At 35.7% G+C, this 27,761-nt stretch overlaps 1 protein-coding gene across 3 annotated transcripts in view; it reads left to right on the forward strand.

The window, feature by feature from the left end:
* The window catches only part of KCNH7 (potassium voltage-gated channel subfamily H member 7), a 220,409-nt gene that overhangs the window by 111,398 nt on the left and 81,250 nt on the right, over window positions 1-27,761 (forward strand). For 2 of the 3 annotated variants that reach the window (XM_032693714.1, XM_032693715.1), the window contains exons 3-4: window positions 19,389-19,544; window positions 26,762-26,794. In XM_032693714.1, the coding sequence (XP_032549605.1) occupies window positions 19,389-19,544; window positions 26,762-26,794 (189 nt within the window). The remainder of the gene's footprint in view (window positions 1-19,388; window positions 19,545-26,761; window positions 26,795-27,761) is intronic. The other variant, XM_032693716.1, reaches the window with a different exon arrangement.

A 27,761-nucleotide genomic window follows, 5' to 3' on the forward strand; every position in this document is an offset into this window, starting at 1 on the left:
ACACGGGAACACTAATATGGCACAACTTCAAAAGTACATGGACAAAATGCATTTCATGAAGTGAAATAATGTTTTTTCCAAAGGGTATGTGTACTCATTCTAGAGCTGTACTGCAGCTCAGAGTTGCTCAAGAAAAGGGAACTCAGAGTTTTATGGTGAGAGAATTTTCACCCACACCAGAACTGTTTCCCTAGTTGAGGAAGTGAATTTGGACACATTATTTACAACTATACAACACAGGTTCGGTCTATTAAAGTGAGTATTTTGCTGCTGGTCTCAGTATGTAAAATTGAATAAACCTGAGGGAAAGGACCAACACACAGTGCAAATCCAAAATATAGTCTGTCTAAAACAAGCTAATGTAATGCTTTTTGGAGAGGAGAAAATGAATGGAAAAATTTTACTCTTGATAAAGATATTCTAAATTGATACATTCCCATTAAGAAGAAATGAAAACAAATATTTAGATCTGTATCAAACCAATATCTATAGAATTATTTTATTTTTTTCAGTCATTGTAAGTTTTGGGGTAAGTTAGGGGTTTTTGTAAACATTTGTACAGTACTATTCCTATTCTAAGAATTAGTTATAAGGTATCCTCAGAGATGAAGCATGATCAGAGAATCCAGCAAATACAAGAAGGAAATACTATAAATCAACTACAACTTACACCTGGCTCTATAGCAGTTTACTATTTCCCACTTAAAAGACTAAGTTTTCACAAGAAAACATTTGTATTTGTTACTTTCGCTTGGTTCTTTTTCAAGAAAAAGTCAAAATTTCTCCCCAGATAAGTTTATAAAAAAAAAAGGAAAGTATTTCTTGATATATCTTTGCCCAGGGGCACAAAGCTTGATTTGCTTCTGAGTTAAGGGAGCACTACAGTTTAATTATATCCAGATTTTAGTGTGATATCGATAAACAATATAAGCAAGGTGATCAGAGAAGCACGTAGAGTTGTGTGTCGAAATGTTCCTCTGCTGAGCTGCATGATACGGTGGCATTCAGGGTGGATAGACATGACGCTGACTCAGAGAGTGAGCCCCACCAGGTTGTGCTGCTGCAACAAAAAGATGGGCTTCAGCCACTTTTCTTGAAATCAATGCCCAATGTAAGTAGAAGCAAAATATGAGAACTCCTAACTCAAGCTTTTCAAAAGCAGAAAAAAGCCAGGCCAGGAGTACAGATTTTACTTCAATTTACATGTTTGTGTGGATGCATTTTTTTCCTAAATATTTTTTGAAGTCTGTTAATTTCTGTTACTCACAAGGGGCTCAGTAAATATTTCACTTGTTCCGCTCTCATTTCAGATATCTACCCAAAGCCTAATATTTTACCTGTTATGTCCAAATAATATAAAGATAAATAAAGTAATATGCAAAGTACACATTAGTGGCAATATTCAGCAGGACACTTAAGTCAATGGGACTTCTCACAAGCTAAAAAATTGTCATCTACTTAAATGTCTAGCTGAATCCCTGCCAATGGGCTTCATTATACTCTTTATGGGTTTTATCACTTTGACCTTTACTGCACAGTAAATTTTGCCCTTCTTGTGGTATTTATAACATGGTCTATGCCATACTTGCAAAGGAGATTACCATAGATTTATCTACTGCAATTTGAAAAAAATGAGTTTACAGTAGACTGCAGTGGTTTCACCCCATAGAAAATGTATATTGTATATATTAAAAAAATATTATCTTAAAATAAATAGACCATTTAAAAATAGTCAGAAATTATATGAATAAAATGTAATTTACACATTTTAATTTCTTGAGATACAGGTGACTCAATCAGCACATAAAATCTGTACAATTCATTAAATCTTACAAAATCTCATGCAAATAATATGATCTCTGGTATTTAGGAGAATAAAACTGGAGTTTATTTTCCTATCTACCAAGTGGGAAGTTTTCACTGTTATTTTCCGCACTCATTTCTTATTATTTTACTGTTCTTAATTTTCTTCAATTGTTCAGTCTTGCATATCATGAATAAATTATTCAAGAGTCCATATAGGGTATTTAACTATTGCCTATTGGGAACAGTTTTCCTAAGATACATCTATAACCTGTAGAAGAGAATTCAGAAAAACTGAAGTTTTATTTCCAGTCTCTTGATATAAATGCTCTCTTTTCTTATTGTCATGAATAACTTACTGAGTCTATATAACACTTATAAAGCTAGAGCTTTGGAAGAAAATGGTCAATTTAAAAATTCAAGGTAAATAATGCACCTGTAAACAGCACAGTTTCAAAATAAAAGGTGTTAGACGATCCTGACCTTGGATTACAGTGTTTCATATATAGAACACATCTGATCTTGTATACACGCATGTGTGTGTCTGTGTGTGTGTGTGTGTGCTGTGTGTATGTGTAAGTTCAAGGTGACTGTACAGGTAAAAAAATAAGGCCCTTAAAATTGCCACCAATTTATGTAAGTCAACTAACTCCATGTAAGTCACACATCCCTAGTTTTTAAAAAATTCCATAGAAGCAACAAATCTAAAAAAAGATGCTTGGAAAATACCGGTAAGCATTTCTCAATTGCTAAGGATCATCAGTTTAGCAAGCTGATAGTCAATGCCTAGAGTTATTAAACTTCCGAATCAACAAGGAATGAATACAGCAAATAGATTACTGTGAGAGAAATAAACTTTTACTTATATTTGACAGGGTCCTGCTAAAGGATATTTTCAAGGCTGGATACATGATGGGTTGGCAAAACCCTTTTTATTCTTGATTATTAGACAGGAGTTTATTGCAATTCAGCCCATACAAAAAACCCCAAAATTATAAGCAGAGTTCATTTCCCATACAGATACCTAAATAAGTTGTCTTAAGAACCAGCACATAGAACACAGTTTGACAGAGTGGTCTGTGGCTGTGAACGCTGCATCATTTTGTATTATGAATTCCATTTTGCACTGTGCCTGGAGCAAGTTATGTCTCAAGCAAGTCACTGTAATGCATTTGAAACGGACGTTCAAAGAAGGCTGATGGACTATTACAGGAAACTGAAAGCCAAGATGGCAAATAAAAGACCTTAAACTCAAAGCCTTATTCACTTGTTTTTCTACAGAAAGATTCATGAGTGGGGTGAATGTACCAGAACCTCCCAGAAGAGCACAGTCTTTCTCTCAGCAGCAACCAAATATTCATCATCCAGGAAGCATTAGAAAACTTATTTCAGGAACAATTTTATTAATTTGCAAAAGTATTAGTTTGGTTTTTAAGAGATTTTTCCCTAAAAAATTCCCTAAAAATTCCTTTACATCCATATTTCTTCCTTTCCTGTGTTGTCGAAGTAGTAAATCAGAAGTCAAATGTGGGAAAGCGTGCTGTGTAGTAACATTTGACAAGAGATGCTAAAGGATCTACAGCCTGATAAGAGCTCTGAGGAAGCATGCATCAGTGATAGAAAGGAAAAGCAGCAGGCAGAGCATCTCATGGAGGAGAGTTTGAGTCAGTAACTGTAGGGTTTGCAGTGAGAGGACATTGGAATCACACATTTTGATTAAGTGGATTGAGTCTGGATGTGTGCTCTGAACTACATGCCACCCAGAAGCAGTTGATAAGAGAAGTACAGTTTTTTTAGCTATATAGTCAACAATTTTATTCAACTTGAAAAGCAAAACTGGCAAAATAAAATCATTCTAAGACTTTCAAAAAAATCCTTTAGGAAGGAGACCTTTCTAAACCTCTCTCCGTTTAGTGTTTAGCACATGAAAACTTCATTCTGGCATTCTGAGGTCTATCAGTTGTCTGGCATTTCCTCCTAAGAAAAAACTGTGGTTTGCTATTAAACTGTTTAGGCTTAGATACTCAGCTTAGAAAATCCAACTCATTCCATGAAATTGCTTATCATTTTTCTATCAAAAACCCCCCTACCAAAAGATGTTCTGACTTCCATTTAGACTATTTTTCCTGAAGTAAAGCAGGCAAATACCTTCCACCTGTCTATTACAAACATGAGGGTTACAGCACACACACACACACATCCACACAGACAGGAAGTCACATAAAATATTAAGTAAGTATTCAGTCCTCAGCTGTGTCCTAGGGCCAAAGTCCAGTAACTTGTGGGAGGGCACCATGCCAGCCTAACAGATGGACATACATATGGGTAGTCAGGACATCATGTGAAGCCATCAAGTATGGATACTAAGGGCATAATTCCAACCTAAGAACATGAGCTTTCTCTGAAGGTTAGGGGATGTTAAGCTGGATTTACTTTCAAAAATAAAAAATAAATTCCACTGTCATGTCCAGGAACAGTTATGCTCTTAGTTAATCAGGTGGAGTTGTTAGTAGATAAAAAGAGCTTTTTTTCTAACAAAGTAAAGTTTTAGCATTTCACAACATTTTTGACAGATAAATATGTATTATTTGTGGGGAAATGTAGCTAATGATAACGATTTTGCACTGGCAGTGCTTTCACCCTGGATCACCATCTAGCCTATGCCTGTCTCCTAAAGGAAACAGGAAACGGCTTTTTGAGCAGCGAATGCAGCCCAGAGAGCCAAATGCATTCTCCGTTACAGAGCGGGTCAGCATTGGGAACCACTGCCCTTTCCTAATGAGGAGAGAATGAGAAAAACAGAGGCACAACATTTTCACACACGTTGTCCTGGAGAGTACTGAGCTACCATTGCTGATGCATCTGAGTGAAAAACAGACATGCACATCCCACAGCCATCTGGAGAGAGGAAGAGGCTGGGAATCATGCCTTGTGAATTTAATCCCCTGCTACCTCACCATAACAGAAGGATGGGCCAAAACCTACTGAAATGTGATCCCATTGAATCAAGGAATCATAGAATCTTAGAATATTCTGAGTTGAAAGGGACCCATCAGGATCATTGAGTCCAACTCCTAGCCCTGCAGAGGACACCCAAAGAATCATACCATGTGCTTGAGAGAGTTGTCCAAATGCTTCTTGAACTCAGACAGGCTTGGTGCTGTGACCACTTCCCTCTGGAGCCTGTTCCTTCTGGGTGAAAAACCTTTTCCTGATGTTTAACCAAACCTACTCTGACTCAGCTTCATGCACCTTTCTCAAGTCCTCTTACTGGTCACAAGAGTGAAGAAATTGGTACCTCCCCCTCCACATCCCCTTGTGAGGATGTTGAAGACCACAGTGAGGTCTCCCCTCAGTCTCCTCTTTTCCAGTCTGAACAAATCAAGTGAACTCAGCTGCCCCTCACACAGCTTCCTCTCAAGGCCCTTCACCACCTTTGTTGCCCTTCTTTGGACACTCTCTAATAGCTTAATATCTTTCCTATATTGTGGTGCCCAAAACTGCACACAATATTCAAGATGAGGCTGCACCAGTGCAGAACAGAGCAGGACAATCTCCTCCCTCGACCGGCTGGCGATACTTTACCTGATGCCCCTCAGGACATGGTTGGCCCTCTTGGTTGCCAGGACATTGCTGACTCATATTCAACTTTCCATCAACCAGGATCCCCAGGTCCCTTTCCAGAGCTCTGCTTTCCAGCATCTCATTCCCCAGTCTGTACAAACATCCGGGGTTGCCCTGTTCCAGGTGCAGAATCCAGCACTTTCCCTTGTTGAACTTCATATGCTTGGTGATTGCCCTGCCCTCTAATTTTTCGAGATCTCTGCAGAGCCCCTCTGGCCTTGATGGAGTTGACAGCTTCTTCTCTTTTAGTGATGTGGGCAAACTTACTGAGTATTCCTTCAAGTCCTGCATTGAGGTCATTAATGAAGATGTGGAAGAGAATTGGGCTGAGGATGGAGCCCCACAGAAACCCACTATAATTGGACACCAGTCTGATGTTACCCTGTTCACTATTACCCTTCATGCCTGACATGTGATCCGATTGCTCACCCATCATGTAACCTGGTTATTCAGCTGTGTGCTGGACATTTTGACCAAAAGAATGCTGTGAGAGACAGTATCGAAAGCTCTGCTGAAATCCAAAGAAATTACATCTACCACCTTTCATAGATCAAGCAGGTGGGTTACCTTGTTGTAGAAGGAAATCAGGTTTGATAAGCAGGACTTTCCTCTCATGAAGCCATGCTGGATGTGACCAATGACTCCATCGTCCTGTAGATGTTTTTCAATACCTTCTGGAATAATCTTTCCCTTGATTTTACCAGGCACTGAAGTGAGACTGACAGGCCTGTAGTTTCCGGAGTCCTCCTTCTTGCCCTTCTTGAAAACTGGGACAGTGTTCGCCAGTTTCCAGTCAGCTGGGACCTCTCTGAATTCCCAAGACTGCTCAAAAATCAAGAGAGGTTTTGCGATGACATCAGGCAGCTCTTTAGTTTGATTCTGGGATGAATCCCATCAGGACCCATAGATTTGTAGGGATCCAGGTGGAGCAGCAGATCCCACAAAAGTTCAGAGTCAACTGGGAGTTGATCATTCTCACAGTCATCATCCTCCAGCTCAGGGCACTGAGACCTCCTTGGTCGATCACCTGTGTTGAAGACAGAGGCAAAGAAAACATTAAGCACCTCTGCCCTGTCTCTGTCCCTGTTTGGGAGGTGACCATCCTCATCCTGTAATGGGCCAATGATACTGCTATATTGCCTATTGCTATTAATGTATTTGAAAAAAACCTTTTTTATTGTTCCCCACATTTGTGGCAGCTTCAACTTCAGTTGAGCTTTGGCCACATGAATTTTCTCGGCACAGTGGCAAGCAGCATCTCTGTATTCTTCCTGTGTCACCTGGCCTTGCTTCCACTGGGATCCCACTTTTTACTAAGGTCAGAACATCAAAATCTGACTAAATCATGAATGGCTTTTGAAATTCTACTAATTGACTAAGGAGAGCACAGGAAATTTTAATCCCAAGTATGGGGAGAGCAGAGGCAGCATCTTGGTTTACGGGGCACTGTGTATTCAGAGAAAAGTTGGGACAGGAAGCAGTGATTTCCTCCTTCAACTGAAATGAGATTTTTCAGAAGAAGCATTAGAACTTTCTGAAGATGAATAGTACATAGGGTTTGTTGATTAAAAGGACTTTTCTGTTTCTTCCAGTCTTCATTTAAAAACATAAAGAGAGGGAGAATCACTGTTTCCTCTGATGGTTCATTCCAGAGGATACAACTTGAATTATCTCCTTTCAGCTTCCAGACATTTAGGCTCTTTCTGCTAGACTCAACAGCTCCTTAGTATTCAGCACTCCTTCCATGAAGTTACAGATTGCAATGCAAGTCACTTCTCAGACTACTTTTCACTAAACAACAAAGATTGACATCTTTAAGATTCAGACCATTCTGAAGAATGCTATTCCTCTGTTCATTTTTATGTCCCCTTCAATTTTTCTATGTACTTTAAGAATTTAGATACCAGAAAATATATGCAGTAATCCAGTTTTAGTCCCCCCAGTGCTATATACATAGGGAAAGCCTAACTTCTTAATCTACTTCTTTGTACAGGCTATGCCCATAATTCTTACATATTATCCTTTTATTTCTTTTGTGAGACAGCACATCTCAGGATATGGCTATAATTTTTTTCATTTCATCCTACATGCTCTGGTTCTATAACTGTCCAACTAAATTTACCATTTCATAATGCATTTGTTTGCATTTAATGTCCCAATTACAAAATAATTCAAATGCTTCTATTTTGACTCATTAGCATATCATTAGCCACCTCACAGCTAGTTTATGAAGCATCCATGCATTTCATAGAAGTGATTTTATATTTTCTTCAGATCTTTTCAAAGCAAATTAGTGCTATTGTGGTCATTTCTGTGGACTTTCATTAGAAACTGGCACTGAATTTTCATCCTCTGCTAATGACTTTTTGGAAGCTCTCAGTCAATTTATAAGCCATGTAATGAGCTTTTCATAAGTATAGTGCTATTACTTTATTGGAATATTGTATAGCAATCAGTAGAATACCTTATGAAAGCATCTACATGTAATGACTACTTGGTTGGTTTTTTATACAAAGAATATAATCATCAAATGAGATTTCTTGTGCATTAATAACATCTGTGTTACCACACCGAGGGACTTAATTATATTCCTGTCAGGTATTCTTTACTAAATTAATCTAACATCACAGGTTTCCTTGTTTTGCTTACAGCTGATGTCAGGCTCACAGTCATACAATCATTTCAACCACTAGATTCCTTTTATAAATCCTGGTACAGTCATAGAGTCGTCGAAAGGCTTGGGTTGGCAGGAGCCTTAAATATCATCTAGTTCCAACCACTCTGACATGGGCAGGGATACATTCCAATAGACCAGGTTGCTCAGAGCCCCATCCAGGCTGATCTTTAACACTCCGGTGGATGGGGCATCCACAACTTCTCTGGGAAACCTATTCCCACACCTCACCACTCTCCCAATAAAGAATTTCTTTCTATTTTTGGAGTTATTTTTTGCTTAATGTACCCACTTACTCTCATTAGACTCCTTAGTTGTCACATTCCTCTATCCACTTGAGGTACTTCATACCTCTCAGTTTGCACGAATGTGTATTTACTTTCTCCATTCTCCATTCACTATGTGGCCTTTAATTTGTATTTGTTACACTTACTTTTACATTCAGTCCAGATGGCTTTGCAACTAAGATTTTAAGAACCTTTGAATTGTTACTCATTAGTTATTTAATTCTCATTAAGCATTTCAATTTTTCATTCATATATTTGTCTTACTTCTCTTCCCAATTATTTCTGCTTACATTTTTCTCAACCATAGAAAATTAACCATGTAGAAGAACCACTATTTTACTGCTTGGGAATGTTCTTTGTTTGTCTACGTTAATTGCAATCAGGTCATGAAAACTACCCCTAGGGCAGTCATGAACTTCTAGTCCAGTAAGTTATTCATATTTATTAGTTCTAATGAGAGCTTAAATTAAAAATACATTATTTTGGGCGTGAAGACTTTTCACTAGGAAACAGCTTTTTCTTTTTACAAAAATTTAATATTTTACTGGTGGTTTTCACAAACTTTCAGTACATAGCTCTCCCACCACATTTATTTATATGCATTCAAAATCCCATGATTTCATGCTACCAAGAACTCCCAAAGGCCACTACTTTGTTTTTCCTGGGAGATTACGTCCACTTATTTTACGATCCCAGTAGCTTGAACGCTCTCATCAGCTTTCAGCATTGACTTCTCACTAGTGAGGGTTTCCAGATCATTGTCTCTGTTACCAGGACCTTATGATGGCTACTTTATAAAACAAGAATCTCTCATTTTGTGTCTGGCTGTTCTCCCCCTTTAGAGACATTTTGCTGGTTACAGTTAAGTACTATAATGCACAAAATGACTTTATATTTGCCCCTGATGACTCTTAATTTTTTTTCTTTTCTACAAGTTTGAGATTTGTGTATTTCAAGCTACTCATGATCAAATCACTTATAAAGTATCAGGAAGGGTATGTTTCCATGAGTATGATTTTCCAAGGGTATGATTTCCATGAGAAAGGCATCTATATATAGAAAGTGATATTCCTTCCACTTGGCCAATGGAACTGAATGTACATTGCACTTGTGAAAATTTGCAGAAATGACAGCATTTCTCTTTTGCCTCAGGGAACCTGCTGTTGATCTGTTTTTCTATATCACCCTTCATACTGTATGGCCATTTATTTCTGCCTTCTTTTTGGTATCTATTGAGAACTACATCACAAAAAACCCCAAATCTTAATGTCCCTGAAATGGCACAGTGGAAGCGCCAACAGAATCTGGATCACTCTTTTACTTCGCAGTGTATTCTGGACCAATAAATGAAACAAAATACTGAAATAGAGTTCTGCCTTCATTTTTTTCCCCCTTTTTTTCTCCTTTTTTTTGTTCCATTCTGCTTTGTGAGGTTACTCAGTTAGTTCTTAAAATAGTTTATGTAGTTTAATTTGGGGAAATAAATGAGGTTACTTTTGCCAAAAAAGTCTTTATCTGCACATTTTCTGCAAGATGGGCAATATTCAACAAACCTGAGATCCCTTTTCTCATGAACGTAATAAGACATTTTTCAGCTGAATGCCCAGAGGTGCATAGCTTCTAATGAGGGTTTAGAAGAGAATATCTCAGAGGAAAAAGAGAACTAGAGAGATGGAAAGAAAGAAAGATTGAGGGGAAAAAATAAAGAAAAAAGGCATCTACAATTTTAACACACATAATTAAATACTTGCTAACTCTTGGCCAAATGTCTAAAAAACAAGAAGCTAGGACCATTAATTCTCATCTAGTTGGTTTTTAAAGATTTGTGTTTAAGGTATATTTAACTTTAAAATCATAACAATGTTTGTAAGCAGACATTAAGGTTCTGTAGTTCTTTATTTTTCTGTTAAAAAATGTGAGAGAAAAATTTTCCTGCCATTGTTTTTCGCCTTGAGCTATACATCTGGTATTCGTTCAGTGCAATGCTTTAAATAAGCTTAGTGAAAATATGAATGAAAATAGTCAAAGTATTTTCACAGTGAAATCCAGTTGTTTTCAAACTATTCTAATTGCACATAATATCACTGAATCAATGAAATTCCTATTTCAATGACCTTCCTTTATTAAAAATTTTCCGTCTTGACGAAAACTGAAAAATAATTGAAAAATTACTTAAACTAATATGTAAATGCCTGTTGATACAACTGAAAACATAATGCTTCATTATTATTACCTGGGGAAAGTTATTAACTTTTTTTCACCCACCTCTTCAAATTCAGGAAAGAATTTGATCTTTCATCACTGACCCTTCTCAAGTGGTATTGATTTTTATCCAATGACACTGGGCATTGGTAATTTTATATTAGTCACATATTAGAATACTCTATGTTTTATGACATTACATTCTGGATTTTTTTTTTGTTAATAGACAAAACTCTAGTCAAGTATATCCACATTTTATCACCTAACAAAAAGCTCTTCTTTAAAAACGTCCCCAGTTCAAGTGCAGCTGAGGAAACAGTGGATTTATACTTCACTGTTAATCCTGAAAAATTACTTTTTTATGTATTTTCAGTAAAATGAGCATTTTGAAATACTATTTTTTTCTCACAGGAATGTAGTGTGCAAAATAGAAAAAAATCTTGATGTTGTCCTTTAAAAATAACAAAAAATTAATTTTTGAAAACATCTAAGTGAAATATTTCAGTTTCTCTCTTTCTAAAATAGCACTGTTATTTGCAACATTTCCCTGATAAAAGGTTGAGTTTTGAAATCCATCAAGTGTAGTATATCCTGCATTCACTATAACTATACTGCAAGTGTCCATAAAACAAGTGTTCATATTAAGAAAACAAGATAAGAAGCATTGGACTTGCTTCATTCATATAGTCTGTAACATGTATAACACAAAAGCATCAAAAATCCTCTTCAGGTATTCAACAATGAATTTGCAAAGACTTTAAAGGTTTACCAATAATTTCTTTTCATAGATGTACCTCTCTGTGCAATTTCCCCTTACCTTCTGTATCTGACTGCTTAGCAACTTTACATAGGTGCAAGAAACAGGGCACAAGATGCTTAACTTCATTTGCAGAGACAGGAATATTCTTATTAACATGTCAGAGACATTACTTTTCAGAAGCAACACTATTTGCCAGTAATAAGAACCCATATAGAAAACAATTTCAGACCCAGCTTTCAGCCCACTATGCATATGTAAGAGTGTATCTCTGAGAATGATCAGCTAGAGAGTGTTCCAGACTGACTAGGAATTGGGCCTCCTGCCTTCAGTCTGTTCTCTGGATAAACTCCCTATGACAAAATTCAAGTGTAGTTTTAAGGTGAGCTAAGACAGAAAGAAAAAAGCCTATCTTGCAATTTCTGGACCAGCTATGGTTTCAATAAAATGATTCTACATGCAGCCTGGAACCTAAATAAGGCTTTACCCTTCCATATACATTTTTTGCCACTTTTCATTCTATGATCTTTTATTGGTCTCTTCTTTATAGACATACATCATCACTGGTTGTTTATTTTTCATTTCATTTTTCTTTCTTTGCCAAATATTTAATTGCTCTACATCCTCTGTACACACTTATATATGCTTAAACAACAAAGCATTAGGAAACTGTCCTATAAAAAATGCTGTCAGCATTACAATTAGTCACCATAGCCTACTAGTGTAGCTGTAGATATTATAATTAGGATACTAGCAATAATTGTATCAACTCAGTTGCATAAGAAATGCTGGAGTGAGCAGTTGAACAGTATTTATCTACCAATTTAATTATTTAATAAATGGTATTAAAGGGAGAGCAAATTAGATTTTCATATATACCAGTCCAGAAAAAACTTGTCCACAGGCTCCAGAGGGTAATTTTTTCCTTAGTTTGTTAGTTCAAAAATTCTTCCCTCAGCTCTCAACAGTGTAAGTTAATACCTTACAACATCCAAATGGTCCTATAAATCAAATCTTAGTATCAGCAACCATTTCAGTGACAGAATGAATATCTACTTGCTAAAGAGGGTGGAGTAAAATGTCAAAGGAAGTAAGTTTCATTTAATCAGTGTAAACTCCTTAATAAATATCAGCCAAATATACTCTTCTTGTTTCTACCCATTCTCCTTAAAAATAGCTATTCAACTGAAAAGGGATATAATGCATTTCAACCTGCCATCTATTTTTAGTTGTTCTCTGCAGTGAATCTTTTAGAAGAGACAGCTACACAGATACGTCTGCAGCATGTTTAATAGGAAGCTTGTGAATTCCTCATCCTTGCCACTCAAGGTAGCTCATTTTCAGTCAGATGGAATTGGAAAATAGTGACACAAAGACGTAGAAGATACAGGAAAAGATGAAGAGAACTGTACAACCCATTGCCCAAAGTTCTCCGTGGAAATATACAAGACACATTTTAATACTGCGGGGCTGTTATCTGCTAATTGAATTGTGAAAATGGGATCAAGAGTTTCCTTGTGTTATCCTTAATTTCTTCATTCATTTTTGATGCTGCTTTGGTTAAAACACTTCTTTTCTATGCGTCAGTCCTAACATTTTTGAAGAAAGTAAAATTATACCTGTACACTTCAAAGGGCTGCAACAGACAGGACTTGCAATGCAGCCTGGGATTCCTGGAATAGGTGCTCTTTATGGCTACAAAGATAATCATCTTTAGTCTTAGCATCAAGTTTCCTCCTATTCTTCATGTGTGCAGCTACACAACAAATGTGGGATGGGGAGGAAAAGAACATCCAAGGGTTATCCTTTCCTTTAGAGCCAAAGTTTTGGCAAAATTTAAATAGTTTTTTTACAAATCAGATGTCTCCAAAGATCTGAATAAATGACAGAAGGAAAGAGCTGCAGGTAAAACAAGACAGAAGGATTTGTCTGATATTTCTTTCATGGGGTTGTTACTGAGTTGAGCAAGTAGTTACGTGGTATCTGTCTCCGGTGATTTGTTTGTACAGCATGAAACACTGGGAAATATTCTCAGGGCAGATTCAGTCATTCTTGCACTCATTTTTATTGTAAAAACAGTAAGAACAAGTTCTGAAAATCTGTTAGTAAACAGTTTTAATTGACACAAAAATGGGTTTGCAAAGATATTTGGAGCCCTTTCACATAATATCATTTGAAATTCTGCATGAATATTGTCTATAGCACTACAGGAATAGAGTTCTTACTATGATTTGAGAAAGAAAGCAAACCTTTACAGTAAGTAGACTGAAAACAATATTTCTTTTGACATACTCCATTGTTCCTGGCGTGTGCTTGAACAGAAATGCAAAGAATAGATTTTCATCCCTTGATTGGTCATGTTGAGTCCTCACATCGCAATACACATCATGCTTCATTATTTGACAAACTGGCTTTTCTTGAATATTCATTACACATCCCCAGTGCAATTGTCCCTAAATGCCAACTAAACCTCAACTAATACACTGTTTGCTTAGAGTGGACCTCAAAGCAGAGGTAAATAGGCTTCTGAATTTTAAGCATAAAGGAAAGGACTTTCTTCAGTGATAAGTCACAGAAACCACACAAGGCAAAGCAAATATTCCGTGGGTACTGTTTTTCTTCCAATTTCATTTTTTTGTCTATAACCTTTCAAGAATGGAAGATGCTTTGCTTTACTGGTCTCATTATTAAATTACCACCAGTAATTTTCAAGTGTCATTCTTCTGCACCATTCACAGCTTGATGAAACCATTTGTTTGCTAAAACAAGTTTTTAAACCTGTTTGTTACCAGAATCTTGACAACACATAAAAAAAAAGTTTTGTCTTACTTCCATTTCTTTTTTTAAAGTTTGGCTGAAAGTAACCATGGAACAACGGGTAATAAGGTCACTATTCCAGATCACACATGAAGCTGTATCAAGTATGGATATTCTGCTTATCCTTAGGGCATTTCAAGAATACAAAAGTCTTAGTAACAGTCTACAACAGACAGCCTAAAGCCCACAGCCTCAGCCTTCCTGAATGTACACACAAAGCAGGACAATCTTTCTCTTCCCAAGATCAGCACATATGTTTCATTTAATTAAATTCCCTTTAATTTCTGCCTGGACAGGTACTACCATGCACCTGAATAAACAGAGCAAACAACTTTCCAAGACTTGCCTCACTGCTGAAAGAAGCAGAAAGTGATGCTTTTTTTTGGCCACTAGGAAGGAAGGAAGGAAGGAAGGAAGGAAGAGAATATTGGATTTGGGAAGTTAAGGAGTTAGTAGAAAGTCATGCTTTGGCTTTTCATCCCAAAGATGAAGATTCCATGATTGACAGGCACAGCCAGAGAAGGTCTTCTGATCTTCCACATTAATTCTCCCTCATATTAGGTCTATATTCTTTTGCCAGGGAAGTTCTTAATAACATTGGGCAATCTCCATAAGCCATGCTATGATGAAAGGATGACTAAGGCTATAAAGATGGACATAAGATTACAAAATGTCATTTGTTATGTTCTTTGTATTTATGGAAGTCAACTTTTCCTTAACAGAGGAATATTAAGTTTCTACTTAGTATAACAGTGATCAGACTCTAATAATGTCACAATAACTAGTCAAAAATGAAACTATGAAAACAGTATTTCACCTTATTACTAAGAAAATGGGAACTATGCAGACTTTTCTGTCCCCCTTTTCAGTAAAATGGCAGTAGAATTAAGACTAAGCTTAGCACACAATCGAATGTGTGAAATACAACATTCAGTTGTATTTCTACTATAATTGATAGTTCTGAGTTTGTGCCTCTGAGAGAAGGCATTTTTGGCATTTGTTTTGATGACAAAATGTGAATTCTATTGAGGGAAATTTCCAAAATTAAAAATACTGATAATTTAATAGAAGTGCAAAGAATGCCCAGTTTCCTTCTCTTGTCCCTGTATTATCATAAAATCTTGCAGAAACGTCTCATTAAGAGATGTCTTCAAACAGCAAGCAAGATTGCATAGATCTGGAAATGTACAGTATCTCTGCTTCCCATTTTTTACTGCTTTTGGTCTTGTTCTCATAGGCGAGTTGTTGTTGGCTCTTCTTTTGTTCTGTTTTGATTTATTCTTTGTCACCTTCAATTTTAAATGAACAGAGGTGGATATGTCTTGTACAGACACCTACAGTGGACTACTCATAGGTCATAGAAATAAAAAATTATCACAATACTAGAAAACCCTTTTATGAGGTCACTCTGCCCAAAAATTTATATATGCACACAGAGGACATGTTCAACATTTTTCTTTCTATTGTCTTAGTCAGTTGTCTATAGCAGCTCTAGTAAAAAAAATATCTGAGAAGTCATAAATGCTTTGGCACAGGGAGCCAAGATTGGTTCCAAACTATGTTGGAACTAGTCTTAGCCCTATGAAGCCTGTCCACAAATTTGTACTGAGTGGAGGAGTCTGAATTTTCTAAGGGTGAAATGTAGATAGCAACTGTCAAACCCATTCAGGGCAAGAGGATTGCAGAACCATCCTGTAGAACAATGATGGATTTGGAAGGGTCCCTGCTGTGTGAAACACGAGACTTCTGCAGAATTAAGACAATTACCTAAATGCCAATGTCTTGTTTTTCAGAGATCCTTTCAGCTTGGGATATGTAATGGCCTGTGAAGATTTTCTTCCTAGGAAGGTTGAATCAAAATTGTTGTTTCGGATGTGTCGTTTTTCAAAGTTTGCTTGTCAAAGTTTTTCACATGAGAATTTGGAATGCCTTCAATATTGTATTAATTGTATTGTCCTCTCCAAATTGCTTATAAATGGAGCTTATACAGTTCAAACAAATGAATGCAATTGTATCTAGAAGATGCAGTCTGATAAAAATCTGTCCTAAAATCTTCTATAGAAAAATCACTGGAAGGCTAAATAGATTTTATGAACCAGATTAATTGGTTTTATGTGCCTGCTTTGTACTCCTGAAGAAAGTCAACTTTAAACACTATGCAGACAGATATTTAGATAGGCATTGCTTCATCAGAATTGCAGAAATGGTGTAATATATCCTTATACAACCCTAATATGCCCTAAATATTTATTGTCACTCATGTATACATTTTGGCAGTTATTTATTTCACATCAGTCTGTCTGGTCTTGTGAAATCATACTGTTGAATACATAACCACAGAATCATACATCATATTCACACAGCAAATAGGGGAGTGAAATCTGTTCTTTCCGTGTGGATATTTTGCCATTAATTTAATTAGATGAAGCAGTCAGCTTAACAATGGCCTAAATAAAAGGAAACAAGTCCTTATATCCATGAAATTCAAGCTGACAGGAAAATACCCAGTTTTTCCTCTATCACCTCCAATGATTGTAACGAGAGAGCAAAACAGGTGTATTTCATGGTTACTTCTCAGTAGTAATCTTGAGAAAATCCTGATATATTGCTGGATATTTAGTCTATTAATTATAAAGATATCATTTTCTTAATTGTTCTGATTAAATCATCCACTTGCCCTGTGTGGTTAGATGAGAAATGCAAATGCCAGAAACTTCATTACCATTTTTATCGCTCATCAGAAGCATTTCTTACTTTCAAAATATTCAGTATAGAGACAAAACAGGGAAAACATGCTGAGTGCAATGAAGAGCAGTGGGATGCCAGAGTGCAAATACTGAATAAGATTGTTTATAAACAATCTACTTCCTCTTATTTCTTTATTACCAACATCTCTACAAGTCAAAGCTTTTTGAATTTGCCAATATTCTTTCTTAGTATCCAGTCTTCATTTTCAATCACACTAGAATATTCCTTGCTGGTTTGAATTTTTTATTTCTTTATTGCCATTTTAATAGAGATAGATACTGATAAGTGCATAGCAGATAACTTCTGTGCTAAAGACAAACACTGACAGTGACTGCAACTGTTGTATTTTGGTTAACTATCAGAATTCCACTTACAATTATGCACACAAAGTAAATATTCTCTGCCTCTTGAAAAGCCCAGGTTTCTTGGAAAAACTTGAGACTAATGAACTACAGCGGATTTAGTAGCCTGTGGTGCATTTTTTCTTCAAGGGAACCAGATGAACCTTTCCCATTTTTTATTCCCCAAATATTTTTGCATACAGTTCAAATTTTTAACCCTGGCTCTTTTTGCCATGTTCTTAAGCTGTGGACTGTTAAACAGCTTCTGCATCTCCCCAGAGATGTGAATCCCTAGCTCCAGCGCAAACGAGGTTTGTAAATACTTGAGGGCGGAATGTTCTACATAAATGGGAGATAGTGTTATTACTTAGCACTGTGGGAAGCATTTCAAAAGCTGAAACATCCTTGCCTTCAAAAGCAGGATAGTTTTTAAAGGAGTCTGAGACTCCTCATCATCCTCCTTTGCAAACGCTGATAGTCATTTGACTTACTGAAGTTCAGTTTTCTTCAAAGCCATCCATGCCTCAGCCCAGCCCCATTCCCAGATATTGGGTATATCTCCTCAGCCTATAAACCTGCATGTCAAACATAGTCTATATAGTTTCCTTCCAAGCATATCAATAAATATAATTTTGACTGTTTAAACTAAATATGTATTAGTATTAGCTAGCCAAACCCACAAAGATTATTCTAAATTCTCTTCAGAGCCTCTGTTTAACAAGTCTATGTTACAATGGTTGGCCTGCAGCACTTCTATTTTTAGCTCTAATGGAACAGTCTTAAATTGCTTATTTTCTGTTTACTAAAGACATTGAGCTTGTAACCATGGAAACAGTGGCAAGTGCCACAGCTTAACTGTTTTATTAAATGGATGGAAGGTACAGCTGCAAAACTTGAAAGGCCAGCATGTCAATTTTATACATAACTCAAATTGCCACATATAGCACATTATAGCAAGTACTACATTAAATATAAGGAGCCAGAATCCGGTCTTGGTTATAGTGATGTAAATCTTCCTATGTCTTCTCTTACTCTCCTTATTCTCCTTATTCTTTTGCAACCCAGATCAGGGTCTGTTTTTGTCAAATTGCACAGCCTGTCAAGTTTCAGTGATTACTGCATCTGACTGCATGAACTGCAGATGATGTACACTAAACTAGTGCCCAGTTAACATGGAAAGACACCATCTCACAGTTGTGTTTGCATGAAGCTTTTAGCTCATATTGTATTGCTTACAGCAATAACACTGGTTTTGGAACCACTATGTTCTGTAACGTTAATAGAAGGAATTAAATCAAAACTAATGACCTTGTCAAATGAAACTCCTGAAGTTATAGCGGAAAAATTAGCACAAAGAATCCTTAGGCTTTTACACAAGAACACTCTGAGCACTGGAGGTGTTGAAAAATTTCACCCTCTGTTAGTTTCAGCATAAGCTGAGTGTGCTCCATATATGTGAAAACTAGGGTATTCTTAAATTCGTACTTAAAAGTGTGTATAACAGTTAAATTAAACACTTCTGAAAAATATTGAAAATTATTAGCACAGTTTAGAAGAATTTCGTGATGGAGTATAAAACCCCATAGGATTGGACAATAAATATCATTTTTAACACAAACCTTATCGTTTTACGGCCCCCAAAAGATCAAGAGCTAAAATAAGAAGAGTGGTATATTTACATCCATAAATACTTAATGCATGACTCATCCTGTGTAATAGAACCAAAAGCTTGAAAAAAGTTTGACATTTAGAAGAATCAGGTTCTGCTTTCTTCACAAGTATTGTGCTTGGAACAGTGTTCACATTGCTACTTTTGGTGTTAAATGTCTCCATATTGCAAGTGTGTCTATAAAGGCACTTCCAGTGAACAAAAACCCAAAAAGTAAAATTGACATTTCAAATGAGAAACATTTTAGAAAAGATAAGGCTCCAATAAATTATCAACAGTGGTATTTCTTTTTATGAAAACATTCTTCTTTAAATTAAAGAATATTATATTTGATGCTCAATTATTAAATTCAAAGAAATATTCTTCACTGTCTTTTGGTGTAACTAGAATTACTGCAGTGAAAAAAATGAAGTTTCCTTTCATTTATGTATTTCTTTCTTTTTTCTTCTTTTTAATCCATCTGCAGGATCTACTTTCATTTGCAACACCCACATAATTCCAGTGAAAAATCAAGAAGGAGTAGCAATGATGTTTATTATTAACTTTGAGTATGTAACAGATGAAGAGAATGTGGCATCTCCTGAGAAGTCCAAGCCTATATTACCATCTAAACTTGTAAATCGTAAGTTACTTATTAAAAGTTCTCTGCTTACCTCTGCTCTTATCTGGGAAAGTAATTAACATGGACAATAGGGTTACCAAAGGACACAATTTCATTGACTGACTCACTTCAAACAGAATCCAAAACAGCAAGTTAAATGTAGCAAACCTACCACAATAGGTTGGTAAAATAATCTATCAGATCTTTTGTAGTGCTAACAGCATGGATCTTGTGAGTAGTACTAGGACATATAAATTCATTCAAACTGAAACATTTCAGATAAGTACATTACTCTTGACAAAAGTCAATTATGAACATAAAGCTGATAAAAAAGCATTATGACATAGCCCAAATATTTCATCTTAGCCTACTCAAAATTGAATATTACTATTTTACTTTCCCAGTAAAAAATAGTGGTGATGATTGATTAATAGTTGGTGAAATGTGATTAAATTAGACTAGAAAATATAAAACCTTAAAAAAACCAGTTAAAACATAACTAAACATCCTGGGATTATCAAATTGAAGTATTTAGATTGACTTGAAGAATATATAGGAAATGCTTTTGGTTTTATTCCACTCTGGAATGTAAGTATTGTCAAAATTAGAATACTCAACATAAAATTCCACTTCTTATACAGCTACACTGTGCAGCTTTCTGTCCCACTATCTGCAAAATGTGTGCTGTTTTGCTGACCTTCACTCTGTACAGCAACAGCACATGATCCTTCTGCTTTGCATCTGCACTCACATAATCTGCTCTTACTACAAGATTTCCCAGAACTCATCCCATTTGTACAAGTTCTTAGTAAAGCACAGCATGCTCTAATAGTGAGCATTAACACTTACCCCTGGCTGGCTCAGCACCAGTTGGAAAATACCTTTTCACAGCGAGATAATCTTTGATGCTAGTACGATACAGGAACCTGGAATCTGAGTATTTTGATTGTTAAATCAACACTTCAGCTTTCTCTAGATAGGAAACAAAGACTGGTACAATCTTCGCTGTGAGAAGCAAGGGGAAAACTTTCCTGATGTAAGCACTACATAGTACCTGAATAACCCTACAATGACAGTTGATATTAAACTGTGGCAAAGAAAATTCCCATTACTGGAAGCTTGCAGTCTGCAAAAAATATCACATTTTTTTCAAAAGCCTTTGTAAATATTCTTTAAGATACATATTTAAAATATACTTCCTTTTCTTATTTTTTTACAGTGATTTTTTTTTTAAATAATGAATACAGTAGTTGGCTTTTTACTGGAGATATCAAGAAATCATTTTTTCTAGTAATGATATGGTTAAAATCCCACTAAGAAGTATCATGAAAAATAATGAAATTACATCAGAAGAAAAATTATAAGAAGTACGTCAAGTAAACCCTCCTTATATTCTGTTTTTATTTTAGTATGCCATGATTTTATGAATTTAGAACATCTTACTGTCTTGATTTAAAAAGTAATTTTATAACATAAATAAAATTGTTCAGCTTGTCCATGCTTAATGTGGTTGTGTTGACAACATAGAAGGTAAAATACCTGTTGAGGAAAAAAAAAACAGAGCCTCATGTCTTGAAAAAGAGCATTTTGTTCTGCTATCTGTGACATATCACTGTACATTTTCAAGTGTTATCACTTGCTGTATTTTAAAGTAAAAAGCTAAAGAGGGAATACGAAAAAAACTCCACTTTGTCAAAACATCCTTTTCTTGTTTTGCACTATTTACACCTGACATATACAAGGGATTTCCTTGCTGAAAGTTCTTGAAAAATGAATATGTGGGCCTCCAAGCTCAGTATATAATAGAGAAAAATCAGGGTTCAAAAGGAGGCAAAGAAAGGTGACTTAAACCATTTTCCTGCTAGTGGGGACAGCCAGATGCCAGAAACTGGCAGAAACTAGAGCAGGCACATGGCTGCTCCTATTTCCACCTAGTTGCTTATGGTTTCAGAGCAGACTGTTATGTGGGCAGGATGGGAAGAATGATGATACAAAATAAGCTACGTCGCCAAAAATTCCTCCCAGCAGGGACATTTCTCAAGAAAGAGGCCAAACTATGCAAAACATCCCAAAATAACTGCAAGATATTTTGTATAGTCCAATGATCATTTTAAATTAAAACAGACAAACAAAAGCTTGAAATCTAGAAAAGGCAGAGAGAAACCAACAAGCTAGAAAAGAAGGCAAAAAAAGGTGGATGTTTTACCAGTAAAAACGTATTTTTTTAAGTTATGTTCCCAGGATAAGAAAGGCAAATGGCAGATTCTCCAGGAGGGACTTAGTTTTTTATTATCTTGCTCTATTTAGAACAGGTAAAGCAGATGATCCCTTTTCACTGGATCACACAAAATGAATAGTAGTGGGTATTGGTTCAGAAAAAAAAAAGGCAGCAAAGAAAAAAAAATCCCTTCAAATCCAGCAACCAATTTAAAGAATATAAATAGAGAGGGAACCAGACACATAACAAGTGCAATACATCTCTGACAAACAACCAAGATAAGCAATGGCTAATGACAAAAGACAAAAGATTTCAGATTACATTAACATCTACTACCCAGAAGCACACAGATCATGAGAGATTTCTTTCCAGAGCTCCTTAAATTGAGTTTTCTCATATTAGAATGCCTTCTCAACATGAGAGTAAATAAAAATGACTGAGTCAGGTTGCAGGAGAGAACTAAAAGTGATTAGGAAACAAATAGATAGCAGTTATTTTCCTGACCCTAGAAAACAAGATAACTCTTCCATACTACCACTCTTCCTCTAATTGATTTATCAAGAGTTGGTATAAAAAGTATCAAGTAGCTTTGAAACACCTTTCTTTTTTTCTATAAGCATCTATCCCACAAGTAGCAGCAGTTTTGAACACTACTGCCTACCACAGGGCTCTAACACAAAGTAAGAAAAAAGCACTTCGTGGTGTGGAGAAAAGAGGGATTCCAGTCTGTTAAAGGGCTCTTTGAAAAAATTAAATACCTATGGAAGGCAACTGACACTTGCTAGGTTGACCTCAGAAACTGCATTTAGCTCTGAATAGGAAGAAAATTAAAAATCTACCAGCTGATTACTGATATTTTAAAAAGCCTTTGTAAGCTCTCTAGGATTCTGAGTTTTGTTACACGCCATGATGATGGCTAACACAATTAGGTTCTGATTCAGCATTGGGTTTGGCAGATTATTGAAAAAAAGGTATGTTGTCAGGATTTTGATGACCACATTTGAGTATAAATAGAATTCTTCCTAATCAGGTACTCAAGAGCTCCTATCTTATATGCAGCAAGGGGATGGATAGACCGTAGTGTGAAAAGTGAAGATAGTGGCTTCATAACAGCAGTGTAAAAGTCCTTTTAGCTGATCCTTCTCTTCCCTTTATTCTTTCTTGTAAGAATTTATCACCAGTTCTCAATGGCAGTCAGAACAGTGTATAATCATATAGAGAAAATTTTGGAAGATAGCAGCATGCTCTAAGTCTGTAAAGAACTACCATATCACAGACAACTCTTTTTTCACTCCTTTCTATTTCATTGCTTTTGTAGTTTGCAACAATTCTATTTTCCAATATATGCCAGTTCATTAGCAAAACAAATGAAGTCTTTGCTCACATATAACTCTTTCCTTTGGGGGTAAAAAGGTACAGCCCAAAATATTTGTCATATCTTTTTGTGTAAAATTTTAATCAAATTTATTTAATACTACATCTGTCCCTTCCTTATATTCAGAGAGATGTGAAAGTTTCTTCTGTACATACTTATTCCAGACCTGGGTAACAACCACCAGCGAGAATACATTTGTACAATACGCAGTTAAAGTGAGACTTAAAAAAACTGTTTTCTGCTATAGATGTCCATTCATCATTCAATCTTTCTAAATTTTGTCTCATTTCCAGATAGGAGAATTCTACTCATTGTTACATCAAGTCTTTTCTAATAAGTTTGTTTCCTTTTTGCATTGCCTTTTGTTAGATCATGTAAATGTTTCATAATTCTAGAAATTAACATTTATACCCAAAGACAAAAACACTTAATAACTTCACCTCACCTCACTCGACCTGTGAAATGCTTGAAGACATAAATACCTGCTTTGTAAGTGAAAGGATATTTGTGTAGCATATTGAAGTGTTAAGATTGATAGTTTTGAGCTACATAAGCCCTAAAAATGGATTTTACTAACCTGTAACCTGGACCCTTCTATCTTATGTCTGATAAGACAGCAACATTTGCTTGGTTGTCACTATAACAATAAAAAAATATTCCCATGAATTTTCATGATTCTAATCATTTGCCAAAATTGTATAAAACTTTCAACTTGAACTGAAATAATGCATAAATAATGTATATTTAGCAAGTTACTTTTAGTAAAAGATAACTCCTTCCCTTTAGACTCACTGTAAAAGAAAAAAAGAGAGCTTTTTGTAGACTTTCTACAACAAACTAAATTAAGAAGAGATGTGATTTTATACCACCTTAGTGAAAAATCCTCTGTGAACACTAAATAAATTAACATTTTAATTTGTCTATTTGTAACAGTTTTTAACCAGAATAATTCAGTGTGCTGTACAGACTCCACTAAACAACAGTTTATATTATAAACTGTTAAGGTATGACTTCTGTGTGCAAATATGACTTTTAAATCACCTGTTGAGGAAAGGGACCTTAAGTGTCCAATTTCATTCCCAAATCTAACAAACTTTCAAATCTGGTATGTTCATCCACTCCGCTATTTTGTGAGGAATTTTTGCAGCAATTTAGAGAACTATCAACATACTAGAAGTACCAGCATATAAGCTAATACTGGTTCCCAAACACAGTAATCATTACCTCATGCGAGAAAGCCCAGAAAGCTATTTGATTAAATGTATAATTGCATTCTGCTGAAGAGGGATATTTGAGGATTCTCTTATCATTTTATTGCTTCAAAATCTATAAGCCTATTAAACACACCCTGGAATAATTTCTTGTGTTTCTTCCTGTAAAGGAAATGAGAGGATCTGTTATGCATCCAATAAATGGGTACTTTTTGGATAAAGTTCAAATAAAATGAAGAGGTTAAAACCAGAATCAGAAAACCTTTCAAGCACCTTCTTCAAGGTGCTTACTCTTCATCAAGTTTGCCTCTCTCCTGGTCATAGCAATGGAGATACACCTCAGAAGCAGAGATCACGGTATATGCTGATGTTACAAATAAAACAAGCACAACTGAAATTGAAGTCATGCCTTCCTTTCAGTCAAAGAGTTAGCTCAAAAGAATGCTATTTGCTTTTCTCTGTGCAGAGCACTTTGCTATATAAGTAAGCATAGGAACTTAGTGAAAGATAAGCATACAATATCTTCCTAAAAATTTTAGGACAATAACATTGTCGTGAAATACTGAATACTGTTTGATGCATACAATTTTGCCTCATAGAACGTGGCACATATAAGTAACAGTAACCCCCTGACTTTGCCCAAAATGTAATGAATAATTTGTCCAGGTCTTATTTTTAGCTGCACCACTGGGAACAAATTCATCTCAAGTGAGGGCTAGTCAAGAAAAATTGTGTCGAGGAGGACAAAGGTTTCTATCCAGCCAACCAGCTGCATAGTTCTGACAACCCCAGTGTCAATTATGTGTATTTGTCTCCAAGGTAAATTACAGTAAATGTTAGCTAAACTGGAACAGTGTTATCTCTTAGCAAAGGAATACGGCCAAACACCAATCACCAGTAAAAGACAGAATCTCTGCTACTATCACCTTCAGTGTTCCACAAACACCTGACAGCCTAAATTAACAGAACAGCCATTGAGATAAACAGTTTTTCTTAGTCTCCTTTTACACACAGAGAATTACAAGTGGGTGGTTGTACTTCTGTTTCCTCGTTATGGTTATGGGCTCAGCTTAGAAAGGAAGACTCCCTGGATTAGCTGTTTGCATTACAGCCTCAGCCAGCTACAGTCACAGCTATCATGCTATATCTTGTAAAAACATCCAGTAAAAAAGATAATCTCTGCTTAAAGAGATCGCAAACAAAAAAGAGGGAATGACAGAGCGTTCAGTAGCTTTCATTGGAGGTGACTTGTGCCTACCAGACAGGTCGTCCAGTCCTATATTTTTATTACTTTTTAACAGTATCCTATCTATCTGGTTTTTTCAGGACATTTAAAATGGGGGTTCTGTGAGGTAACTTGAAGGCTAGGATAATGATTTTGCTAAGTCATCCCACAGTATAATACATACCCTCAGGGAAGTATAAAGGTAGTGAATTTTGCTTCATTCTCTGGTGGAAGAGAGAGACATGTCTTTCTATTATTCATAATAAGAATTAGCACAGAGAACTTAACACATCTGTGTGCTTGCTAAATTGAATTACAGATTTTAACCTTGAAGAGGAAAAAATCAAAACTACCAGGGTATCTCAAGTTGACTCTACCAGAAAGCAGAAAAAAATTTCCAATGGATTTCAGAAACTTTCAGATGGACAATGGTCACCAGAAATGTGGGGGGGGCTATATTATTCAACGTGGAATACATATTGTTTTAAGATAAGCAAACAAAATAGATCATTAGGTAAAAATAAGAGAATTTACCACCACTATGTCTTGTTTCTCAGGCATAGAATCCTATCATTATTACTTGGCTATTCAAAGTACTCAGGCAAGCTGGGCATTTCAAAGACCTGAAAGCAACTGGTAAGGACACGTAGTCTGGGGAATTCTCACCATGAAGACATGAAATAAGTGAGCCCGATCAGAAATATGAAACTAATGCCATATTCTAAACAAATGCCAGTGAATAAAGCCTATTCTTCCTAAAGAAATTATGAATTCTTCAACTTTTCAATACGTCTCATCCAAACAATATTGGCATTGCCTAGCAAAAAATGTATCACTAATTAGAGGTTCAATTTAATGGGAAATGGCATGTTAATCCATATACATCTACTTTCGTTTTCTGTCTGAAACATTAACCAACTTTAAAACTTGATGATTGGAAACATATATTGATCTATGTGAAAAAACTTAGTCATTATCAAAATACGTCTTAACTGAATAGTTCTCAAATTTTCCAAATAGAAAGGCAGTGTACTTTCAGAACAACTCTTCGGCATATTACATATATTGTGTATGAATTCAAGCTACCTGAATTTACTTTTAGAATGTGTGGAAATTTGATATTCTACCTACTTTTCTTAATAGCCTGTTTATTTTTTGAATCTGTTTCAAGCTAAAGCTTTTTGTAAATTTAGTTTAATTGTATTTCAGATGGTAACAACCTTTCAAGTGGCTCTTCTTCAGGTAAATCTATCTTCTAAAATTCTATCTACTGAAGTCCTTTTATTGCTTTTTTCTGGTTCTATTATTTCAAGATCTCATTACATTTTATATATTTCTAGAAGAGTAAAAGTCATAATATGGCTCTTGCTCTCAGTCTGAATATTTATTGCTGCAAAACTATAGATATAACAGCTAAACTATTAAATGTAGTATAATTATATGACATATAAAATCCAAATTTAATGATACTTTTCATCTTATTATCACCGAAAGTTGTTGTACGCAGAGCATAAAAAAACCTTCAATCAATATAGGAGACAAAACACACTGTGGAACTTGATAGTGGTATATGAATTCGGTGTTAAAACATAAAGAAACCATCTTCAGACTTTCTTTCTCGACAAAAGCAATATTTTTTATCCTATGAAGTCTGGCAACCAAGGTGGTGAAGGATTGAGAACTTTATCGAGCTACCAAAAAACCCACCATATCTTCATCAAGACAGCAAAACATTGTGCTAGGTGACAAATTCTTTACATATCCTATTTGTTGCAATGCTTTCTATTCTATTTCATTGCAGTTATTTACTTTTTTCTTCTTTTCTATTTCTAATTATGTTCAAGAAATAGAAATGCAAGAAGTAAAATCTCTTTCTGAGAGGACAAAAATTGTTTTTTCTTGTGGCTTTTTTCCAGAAACATTGCAAATCCTATAATTTTATCATAATGAATAAGATATAATAAAATGACATCTCTATCAACAGGTGGGAAGAAAAACATATAAGTGTACTGATTCATATTAACATTCAAGGATATAATCATTCTATCTTTTGAGGGAGATCATGATAGCATTTTTCAGACTCAATTCACAGGCCGACCATGCACAGCATAGCCCTACAAGTAGCCAGAGTCTTTGTCCGCTTCCTTTCATACTCTGACAGAGTCCTATGTGCAGACCTCACCAACACTCAGTTAAAACTCTCTCACTT

This window comes from Chiroxiphia lanceolata, chromosome 7 (assembly GCF_009829145.1).
Source record: "Chiroxiphia lanceolata isolate bChiLan1 chromosome 7, bChiLan1.pri, whole genome shotgun sequence".
NCBI classification, from domain to species: Eukaryota; Metazoa; Chordata; class Aves; order Passeriformes; family Pipridae; genus Chiroxiphia; species Chiroxiphia lanceolata.